This window comes from Poecilia reticulata, linkage group LG5 (assembly GCF_000633615.1).
Source record: "Poecilia reticulata strain Guanapo linkage group LG5, Guppy_female_1.0+MT, whole genome shotgun sequence".
Lineage (NCBI taxonomy): Eukaryota > Metazoa > Chordata > Actinopteri > Cyprinodontiformes > Poeciliidae > Poecilia > Poecilia reticulata.
Window position 1 is genome coordinate 22,451,281 of NC_024335.1, and position 10,460 is coordinate 22,461,740.

General features: G+C 39.0%; 2 protein-coding genes across 4 annotated transcripts in view; both read right to left on the reverse strand.

The window, feature by feature from the left end:
- crocc (ciliary rootlet coiled-coil, rootletin) overlaps window positions 1–711 on the reverse strand; it is a 29,060-nt gene extending 28,349 nt beyond the window's left edge. For both annotated transcript variants that reach the window (XM_008409769.2, XM_008409768.2), the window contains exons 1-2: window positions 446–711; window positions 169–295 (exon numbers count right to left, since the gene is read on the reverse strand). In XM_008409769.2, the coding sequence (XP_008407991.1) occupies window positions 169–295; window positions 446–496 (178 nt within the window). In that variant the 5' untranslated portion in view covers window positions 497–711. The remainder of the gene's footprint in view (window positions 1–168; window positions 296–445) is intronic.
- A 4,142-nt stretch (window positions 712–4,853) lies between these two features.
- On the reverse strand, window positions 4,854–9,668 carry necap2 (NECAP endocytosis associated 2). Of its 2 annotated transcripts, XR_533757.2 has the most exons (9): window positions 9,409–9,668; window positions 8,136–8,236; window positions 7,804–7,908; window positions 7,554–7,635; window positions 6,893–7,001; window positions 6,654–6,804; window positions 6,483–6,567; window positions 5,367–5,696; window positions 4,854–5,238 (listed from the first exon to the last, which is right to left on the reverse strand). XR_533757.2 is itself a non-coding variant. In XM_008409766.2 (8 exons), exons 1-8 carry the CDS (start codon window positions 9,651–9,653, stop codon window positions 5,651–5,653), a joined length of 924 nt encoding a protein of 307 aa, XP_008407988.1. In that variant the 5' UTR covers window positions 9,654–9,668; the 3' UTR covers window positions 4,854–5,650. The 2 variants fall into 2 exon arrangements, 1 of the variants encoding a protein (XP_008407988.1); XM_008409766.2 differs by having other exon boundaries at window positions 4,854–5,696.
- Window positions 9,669–10,460: the final 792 nt, after the last annotated feature.

Genomic DNA, 10,460 nt, shown 5'->3' on the forward strand with positions numbered 1-10,460 from the left:
CCATTACTGCTCCTGCTCTTTGAGATAAGATGCTTTAATTTATTTCTAATATTGTATAAAAACGGATTAAATCTGCAGGATGTGGCGATTAATCGTCAGAATAAGCAACAGATTAATCGATAACTAAAACAAGAGCTCTAGACTACATAAGGATGCGGAAGGACTCACAGGTATCGTTGAGGTTCTTGGTGACGATCTCTCGGACTCTGGCCGGCAGACATGTAGGGGCCGCATCCGGTGACGGGCCCCGAACGGTCAGCCTCTTCTCCTCAGACAGGACGCTCTCCTCCAGCCGCTGGTTCAGACGAAAAACAAAGACGCACAGCGGCTAAGTTAGACGTTTTGATGACGCGACCACCACAGCTACGGAGCTTGCCCCATTTGCCCCATCAGCTCGCCGTCAGCGCATTAGGAAAGCGCTGAGGTGAGATCCCGGGGGCCTCACCTGGATCACCGACTCCAGCTTGTTGGAGTCGGAGTTTTCCTCACCGCTCATCGCCGCTGTTTCCAAATCCCCCCAGGAAAATAGGATTAACTCAAGATGAATTCCCAAACAGAGCGACGGTCGCGTGTTTCCCTCCTTTTCCAGCCGGCGCAGAAAAAGGATAAAAGTTTCCCACTTTAATCTGATGACGTTTCTGGTGAGTTTTTGGCAGCAGAGGAGCGGAGCGCGTCCGTCCTGCCGCCTCCTCAGAGACTCTCAGACGCAGATTGAGGACAGCAGGATTAGCTGGTTTTAAAGTGCCCCCCTCTTCCTCCTCCTCCTCTTCTTCCTCTCACATTGTTGCCACTCTCTGTCTTAGAAATTAAAAGCCTTCACACACCTCTGCTATTCAGCTACACGACAAAGAGAAATGAAGGCCAGAAAAGAGAGGAGATATTATAAAAAGCTACAGGAGGTTATTAACTCGTAAATAAATTTGAATATTATGTGACGTAGATTAGTGGGGCTAACATTTACACCAGGTTGTAACTAATTTTGCGGGACAATAAATATTGTTGTTTTGGTATCATTTATAAGTAATTTTTGGTAGGAATATTAATTTGCATGTTTATAAATGTGCCAGAATTAGCTAAAATGCTATTTTTCCAACTGTCTTTCCTGGACAATTAGTAGTTTATCTTGTTAAAACCAAGCAAAAGTTTTTACAAACAAGGTTGGCTATACAGATTTTGTCAATAAATGCAATCAATTCCAATGATTAATATTTCTGAAAGCTAATTTAGTTTACAGAGACTTGTAATCCATTTTATTTATGGTTTGGGTTGTGGGGGTTTTATTTTGATTTTATTTGGTGGTTTTGGTTGGTTTGTTCATTGTTTTAGATATTTAAAATGTCTTCCAAGTCCAGTGTAAAGTGTTCTTCACTAAATTAAAGTTTATTGATCTTTCAGAAGGCGAGCTTGTGCCTTTATCAATATATTACTTAACGATGTTGTCGTTTTAGCACAATCATTTCTAGGACAATTTATCATGATCTACGCATAATTATAAAAAATATAAGAAATAATTAAAACTACATCAATCCGTCGTCTATGTGACCAAAAACAGGTAATATGGTGGGATAATATATGTATAATGGAAAATTAATCCAAGATTGCCTCTCAAATACCAATAAACTTTAATTTAATAAAGAACTCTTATCACTGGAACTGGAAGATATTTAAATTTTCAAACTGAAACCCAAACTCATACTTAAGTGTGGAGAGTTGTTTTCCATGTCTTACAACTAAAAATCAGAAAAGTGAGGCGTAATTTCATATCCAGCCCCACTGAGACATTATTTCATCGAACAGCCTTTGACTGGGATAAGCGCAGAACGTCTTCAGAATAAAGTTTTTGTCCATTTCTTCTTGGGAAATGTCTGTGAACATCCGTTTGCTGTAGATTCCCATTTGGACACAGGTTCGGGCTTTTAATAGGCCGTTCTAGCAGATAAACATGCTTTGATCTCATTTAACTCTGGTTGTTTGTTCTGGGCGTTTCCCGTCCGGAGAGCAGAACCTCATTGAGAATCTGAGGCAGCCTTAAAAGCTGACGTTCACAGACAAACTTCATTCAATCTGAATGAGACTGAGATGTAAAACTGGTTCCCTGAAAGTACTGCCGTCACCTAAACCCCCCCCAAAATATATTGAGGTTTGTTGTTCTTAGCATGAATAAATGTGGAACAACTCAGCAGGTCTGGATGGACGGTACCAGAGTAACTACAGAATAACTGCAGGTCCAGTTACTCTGGTGGTTAAACCCGTTTTTCACAGCTTCAGAACAGAAACATGGCAAACATTAAACACAAGGAGAGATTCAGTGATGGCGACAGAGTGTCATAGTTACACACAACAAGGTCATTGTGTCAACACAAGATACCCCACACACTGCTTTAACCACACACACACACACACTTCCCTTTATGTTGCAAATTTAAGGGAGATTTTCCTTGTCGTTTATAGTAAATATGACTGTCAACAGTCATTTGCAGAGGCAGGAATAAAATAAAATCCCTTTGAAATAACAGAAAACTTCACCTAAATTAATACATCTTAACATTGAGAAAATTTTGCACAGAAACATGTTTTTTGTTCTATTTTTGAGTTAAAATAAAGTCAATCTGAACTCCCAACAGTTCAGTTTGAATCAGTTTGAATTTTCTAATGCCTGTCGCCCCCTGCTGGTCTGTTTATCACACTGCAGATGTCGTAAAAACTTACAGCTATTTTTAATGACAGCGAGAGAAATATAAATGAACTCAACTCCCAAAAGCAAAAACAGCATATTTTTAAATTTATTTAAGAATTAAAACCTTGAAAATGCGCTTCATCTGCAGTCAAGCTCAGCTTCCTCCTCTTCATTTGACGTTAAAAGTGTTTGAAGTAATAAAAAGGGAACACGGCCAGCTTCTGTGATTCATCACTAACATCCTCTTTACCCTGAAAGCCTTAACACAAACAGAGGCTTAAACACAGAAACACGCCTCCTAAGTTCCCAAAAAGCGGAGCGGAGTAAGAGGCGGGACGAGGAGGCTGCAGCAATCAGAGACTTTTTGTCTTCTTTTCATAAACCATTAAAGCTTTATTTTTTAAATATAAACTCTGAAACACATTCTATTCAGGCAGCATCGGGGTAGGAATCGGTATAAAACGCATCGTGCATCGCTAGCAGCGGCTCTAGCAGTTAAGATATCCACTTCCCTCTCTGACAAACAGCCTCACCTCCACTCCTCGATCTGCTCCGAGCTTTTTACTCCGTCCTCCATCCCTCACAGTCCTCTTTGTGGTCCATAAATGCAGAAATAAATCCCGGATCCAGGGGCGGCAGCAGGAGTTAGACCACTAAATGTCTGCAGGAGCTGCTGCCTTCTTGTTCCGAAATCTTCTCCATGCTTTTTCCGGGGAGGGACTTCCAGTTCACCCAGCATGATGGTCTGCTGCTGCTGCTGCCATCACAGGATCCCACACAGTCACTTTCAAATTAACCACCGGGTCTCAAATACGCTGTAAAATATTAATTCAATCCACTTTTTCAAACTTTTTAGTGAATTCTGGTGGATTCAGTTCAGTTTTTCCTGCTGAAATTGTCATTTGTCCTTGTGAAAAACTGCGGGGTTCTCACAGTTTTTGTGTTCCGACAGATTATATAAATACATCCTGAACACAGAGGCGATTCAAGCGACAGACACATTTAAAAGTATGTATTCAAATAGTTCTTTATTCTGGCTTGAAAGTGATCAGTTTGAATTATTTCGTATATTGTTTATAATAATTGTGTTGAAATTTTGTTTGTATTTATCGTTTATACCAAATGACAAAATCAGACTTTTTTATAAAACTTTTGTTTTTAACAATGTACCATAATTTGTCTAACTGTGGCACATTTACAGAAATGTTAGTAAATGATTAAAAAAAATAACCCGTTTCAAAGCAGGTTTTAATAGGATTTTATTTAGGAATATCAAAGTAAAGGAGGCTGATATATAAACATACCAAAACACTTTTAAGATTTTAAATTCTAAAAAATATAGAGAATTAAATCACATTTCTAATTTGTGCTGGTGCAGCACACACTGGTTGTAAAATGCTTAACCTGCTTTACTAAAATACATTTCTTGTTTAAAACCCATTCATATTAGTAAAATATGAATTATGTAGAATTATTATTTGATGAAGAACAAAGGGAAACTAATTTACAGAGAAAACCAAAATACTCATGCAATGTGTTTTATAGATGTTTGAACGAAAAAGTATCTGCAAATTTATTGCGTGTTCTCTCACACACACACACACACACACACACACACACACACACACACACACACACGCACGCACGCACACGCAGGTAGGAAACAAGGAAGGAAGAAAAGACACAAAGGGAACAAAAACTAAGGAAAGAAACAAATGAAACAAGAAAGTAAGGAAGACAACAAAGGAAAAGAGTGAAGGAAGGATGGAAGGAGGAAGAACAAAAATATAGAAAAGTGCAAAACAAAGAACAGAATGAATTTCACAAAGCAGCGATGGAAAGAGGGGGACAGAAGAAACCAAGGAAAACCACTGAATGAAAGGAAGAACAAAGGATTAAAAAAGATGAGGAGAAAAAGAAAGGAATGACAAATACAAGGAATGAGGGAAGAAAAGATGGATTAAACAAGATAAGAAGGAAAAAAACATTTAGACAACAGGAAGGGAAATTAGGTCTTAAAATATAAATATTTTTCTCTGCTCATATTTTCCGTTTCCTGTGAGAATAAAACATCTAACTCCAGATGTTTTTGCATAAAGTGATTCTGCAGCTGCAAATCTGATCAGAGATTATTCTCTACAATGACACAGCAAGTGTCAAAATAAAACAAGAAACCTGTCAAATATACACTTTATTTACATTTTTTTATATATATTTCAGGGGTCTTCCCAGGAAGGCACTTCATCGGGAGGAGAAAGAAAAGCAGATTCATTTTGGGTAAAAAGGCGCGACCCAGAAAGGACAGACATAACTGAGGCATTTATACGATCATAACTGAAAGCACGAGAATCGATTCTTCACACCAAAGATGATTTAAAAGAAACATGTAACCTAAAATTGATTATCAAACATTAAGAGAGGTTTTGTGATTTATTAAACAAGACACGAATAAAAACAAAACAAAGGAGAACAGAAGTGCTGTTTCACAGCCGGGTGAACGAGGGACACTTTCTCCCAACGTGAAAGTTTGAGATGAGTGACGTTGGTGCGAGGAGATCGTTCTGGGACAGAAAAACAAACCGTGATGTCACAAAGAGAGGCGACAAATCTGATTGGAGGAGGTCAGTGAAACGACTACGCGGAGCTAGAAAAATCAAGGAACAATCCATTAAAGGCGGCGAATAAATACCTTACACAGTTAGTGTGACAAGACGACGATTCCCTTGTTTTAAGAAGTAAACTACTGCATAGCAGAGAGCGAAAAAGGAGAGCTGTAAAAATATCCACTTTAACTTTTTGTTCCTTTAGAGTGTGTTGGTCAGCGGGCGGCTCTGCACCGGAGCAGAGAAAATTCACCAATGAAACTGTAAAATCTCCGCACACGTCCTCTGTTCTCAAGCTTCTTTATGTCAACAATCGTCCTGTCTGCAGGAATGTAAGGAACCTGAGAGGAGGCCTTTTGTTTCTCACTGCTCAGCTGAACTGCACCCATCCTGACTTGGCGGCGTCTTGGTTGGAGCTGCAGGGCGGAGACGTGAAAAAAGGAGAAATGAGTTCGCTCTCGCCTCCCGCAGGACAATTCAAACACTTTTCAAGCTTTCAAACGTTTCCAGCTCCACACTTTGGAGATAAACACGATGCAAACAAACTGAAGAAGAGTTTGTGAAGACACTGACAAATTACTGATAGGTTTTTGGCAAATAGAAATTATTTTAGTAATTGTTTATGACCTAAAACAACAAAAGTTTATCCAGATTTGACTTCAGACAGAACAAAATTGCCTTTTTATTAGCATTGAATATCTGGTTTCAACTATAAAAGGTGCTTTCCAAATTTAGGCTTTTAACCAAATGTTACACTGAACTTTATTACTAAACTTTAGAGATGCAAACAAATTCAAATAAAAAATATATATCGATCCCAAAGGGAAACTAAATCAGCCGATAAGGCTGCAACTAACGATTATTTTAGTAATTGATTATTCGGATGATTAATCAATTAATCAGATATAAAAATTGGCACATTCTGCCAATTTTTCATTTAACCACTTAAGCTTTTTCTATCCAGTATTAGAAGTGCATTAAAAATACAAATAAACTAATGATCCAGTTCCTTTTTAAAGGAACCGAAGTGCCTGAGTTTGAATATCAAGCACTTCCAGTGACTTTATACAGAAATTAAGAACTTTTCAAACCCTGGAAACTCTTAAATTCAAGGATTTTCAAGCACCCGTACGAACCCTGTGAGTTGGAACGAGGGAATGAGAGCTGACGGCAAAGACACGATTAAAAAGAGGAAAACATACTTGGAGCCAGCAGATGTGAAATCCCCCCACATGTCAGAGCCGGGTTGGGCTGCAGCGACTGGAGAACCCAAGTCCAACAGCGGAGCTGAAGGCAGAAATCCGGTTAGAACGACGGAGATATTCCGGATAATATAAACTACAGTCGATGCGTTTGGAGAGCAGGGCGGGTACCGGTGCTGGGCTGAGCAGCTGGGAGCGTCTGCAGTCCTCCAGGTGGAGGCAAGACGCCGCTGCCACCGGCTTTTCCTCCTGGAGGGGGAGGGAGCAGACCGCCACCCAGAGGCCGCGGCTTGGCGCCGCCCGCTTCTTTCTTCTTGATGTTCTGAAGTGATCAGATCGGTTTCTGCATGTTTATATCAGCCCGTTTCGTTAATCATGTGATCGTCCATGCTGCGTTTCCTTCTGCTCACCCCGATGCTGATCTTGATGGTCTGTCCCTCCTTGAAGCTCAGGTCCAGTTTAGGCGCTGAACTCTGAGATGCCTCCAGTTTCGCAAGATCCCCTTCTTGTTTCACCCACCTTTAGAGATACAAACAAATAAAACAAATACTTTATCGATCCCAAAGGGAAACTAAATCAGCAGACAACTAAAGATGTGCTGCGATAACGGCTGCGACTAACGATTATTTTAGTAATTGATTATTCAGAGGATTAAGCAATTAAGCCAATAAAAAAAACTGGTACGTTTTGCCGATTTTTCATTTAACCACTTCAGCTTTTTCTATGCAATATTAGAAATACATTAAAAATGCAAATAAACTAATAATCCAGTTTCTTTTTAAAATAAGAAAAACATTTTAATGCCTAAAATACAATAACATAGCAGTCCTTCTGCAGTCATTTGTATATTAACTGTCTATTAATTTATTAACTTATTAATAATTAGATAGCAAAATATGCTTAATGGATTTTTTTAAAAAGCATTTGAACCCAGTGAAGTTAAAACTACGCCACATGAAGATTTCTGGGTGGAGCATTTTTACCAAGTGTTTTCTTTTTTTAATCTTAAATGCAAGCCGTCTATATTTTCGTATGTACTTTTGGTCTTTACTGCATTTGTTCTCCTCTTACTTAAAATGATCTTGTAAAGCCACATTGAAGTCAAACGAGTCTCCACGGTCAGCAAAACCCAAACCGATGAAAGCGTGACGTCCTGAAAAGACAAAAAGGAAAGAAAAACAGACTCTATAAATAAAAAAAATTCTATAAAATACAGGGATACAAAGAGGATAAAGTAACCAAATTAACTAAAACTACTATTAGTTATATACTGGATAGAGTTGATGCTACTTTTCTTTTCTTAAATCAGAAATGTTCTCACCCGTTCCGTCCTCTATCCGGATGACAAAGTACCGGCTGGAGTCTGTGACGGCCTCCACTGCGATGCCTGGATACTGCTCAACCGGGGCTTGTGCGTACAGCTCTCCTGCAGAGAAACGCAGAAACAAAAACAACAGATAGATGAAGCAACGTTTGAGCAGAAACCCGGATCGGGCCGTTGATTAAGTAATACAAAAACATCAAGATGATGTAAAAGAAAATCAACCCTAAAACATGATTTGACTACATTAGTCTTTAATGATCATCAACACAAACAAGCAGTGAAGAAGTTGCTTTGTCCTGATAACATTCTGTCGTTTTAAAAGTATTCACCTGTGTTTCTGTCCTCCAACTTGATAAAGGCCTTCTTGCCTTTGGCGGTGATTTTCAGCCTCCCGCTCCACGCTGGTTCATCCAGCTTCCAGTCAGCAGCGCTAAGGGCAAGAAAGAAACAACAGGAAACACATATAATCAGAAAGGGAAGGCGGTTTGTGTCATCCGTATTTATCTGGAACATGTGATTTAGTCTCCGTTTCAGCAGCTTTAGCTGTTCGCATCAGGGGGAAGTGAAATTAAGGACTGCAAGAAGAAGAGAAAATGCTTTACTATGATATTCTCACGATAAACAATATTTATCCATTTGCTGGTTCATTTTAACACAGTTCCATTCTATCAGGATGGGCTGGTCGTGATTACAGCATGATACCTGCAGCTCCTTTAAAATGATAATTAAGCCCTGAACAGCTTTGCCATGTTTTGCCTAAGTGGATTTAGGCCTGGAGTTTGCTTACTTTGAAGTTGTAAGGTGGAAAATGTAAAGTGTTCTGAATGTTTTAGCAAAGTTACATTTTAGTGAAATAGCTTAACTGTTAAACAAGCTAAATTATTTCCCTACTGTTTTCAACAGCACATTGTGGTCTTTATTACGACTAAACTCCAAAGTGAGTGCCTATTTGGACTGCTGCTTCGTCTAAAACTAGTTTTCCCCCCTCATTATCACAATGTTCCCCTCAAGCTTTAGGTGGATTTGGGAGTGTATGAGTAAGTCCAAATACTTAGGAGCATAAACATCAGTTTGAGTTTACAGAACAACATGACAGGAGTCTTACAGCTTACAGCAACAGCGACTTTGTGAGCAGAAACAGCACAAAGAAAAGAAATCCACTTGTGCTGATTTGAAAACGCTGCATTCCTGCTTCCATTATCGGACGGACGATAACGGCAAGAAAACTTCACATAGAGAAGAAAAGTCCAGTCTCAACTGAAAACTTCAGCTTCAGATGAAACCAATTTGTTGAACGCAGCGAGGATGAAACACGTCAGGATGTTGGTGTCACATTTCCGTGAACTAGTGTTTCCAACTTTTCTATCCATTTGCCAGCTTTTTTTCAGCCAACATAAATGTCCTGAGGTTAAGATGGTAACTAATTTCAGCTAACAGTTAAAACCGGAAGGGTGTATCGCATTTACTACTATTTTGAACCTCACAAACAAAATTACTGTTAAGTAGTTCTGACAGCTCCGTTGTCCGATAATGGAATCATGAATAATAAATTAGCTTGCTGACCAGCACTTTCTCCGAGTCCTCAGAGAGAAACTTTCTCACCGATATCCACGATTGGAGGACCGCGGCGGGATTCGGTAAACATGGACTTCTGGTTTCACGCACAGCATCGACTCATAAGTGTTGTCCTCTGCCATTTTGGAAAGTTTCAGTAACCTGAAAGACAACTTCCGACTTTCAATGGACGGGCCTCCACTCTGCTGCTGCTGCTCGGCTGACGTTGAAGCCGCGGAGTTGGATCCAAACAGCGCCCCCCTGCGGCCGGGATGTTTCAGGAATGCGGCCATTGACTGGAAAACAGGATCGACATTTTCCAGGAAAAGAGCAGCAGATGAGATAAGATTATTTTTTACACTTTCTACTCTTTCTCATTGTAGATTGAATGACTTCAACGTCCTTTTATTATCTCCGGGTCAATTCCACCCAGAGTGGGTAGTAACTAGTTACATTTACTTGAATAACTCTTGAAAAAAATTACTTTTTGACAAATAAGCCAATATTAAGCCAAATCTACACTGAACTTTTTACTTTTACTTGAGTAATTTAATATGAAGTATTTCTACTCTTACTTGAGTACAATTTCTGGATTTTCTACCCTCTCAATAAAAAACAAACATGTTTTAATCAAAAATTCACCAAAGACACACACCTGAAGTTTTTCTTAAAGTTTCAAAAGTTTTTTATTGACAGAAACTGATTTGAAAACAAAAATGTTCCCTGCTTTTGGTATTTTTTGCACTTGTATAAATTATTGTCATTTTTGTCCTTTAAACACCAAAATGCTTTATAATGTTACTCAGTGCTTCGGTAGACATTTTTACCAAATACTCTACTCTTACTTGAGTAATTTCTTGGATGGCTACTTACTACTTTTACATGAGCTCATATCAAGTTAATTATCTTGATACTTATTTTTTATTAAATAGGGTGACAAATCTCACAATTTTAGATTTACCAGCCACTAGTTTGCTTTACAGTAGCAGGTATTATAGTTTGTGTGCTCCCAGCTGTACCAGCTGAAACATTCAAGGCCTTTTTTGATTTTGTGTATCTTTTCCATCATTTGTGCAAAGCTGTGATCTGTCCTCTGAGCT

Excerpts from the sequence above, each read along its gene's own strand:
- necap2 (XM_008409766.2), bottom strand. The coding sequence starts at position 9,653 with ATGGCCGCATTCCTGAAACATCCCGGCCGCAGGGGGGCGCTGTTTGGA. Across the intron at positions 8,237-9,408 it reads TCCTCCAATCGTGGATATCG|CGCTGCTGACTGGAAGCTGG; the intron begins GTGAGAAAGTTT and ends TCTTGCCCTTAG. Across the intron at positions 7,002-7,553 it reads GCTTTACAAGATCATTTTAA|GTGGGTGAAACAAGAAGGGG; the intron begins GTAAGAGGAGAA and ends GTATCTCTAAAG.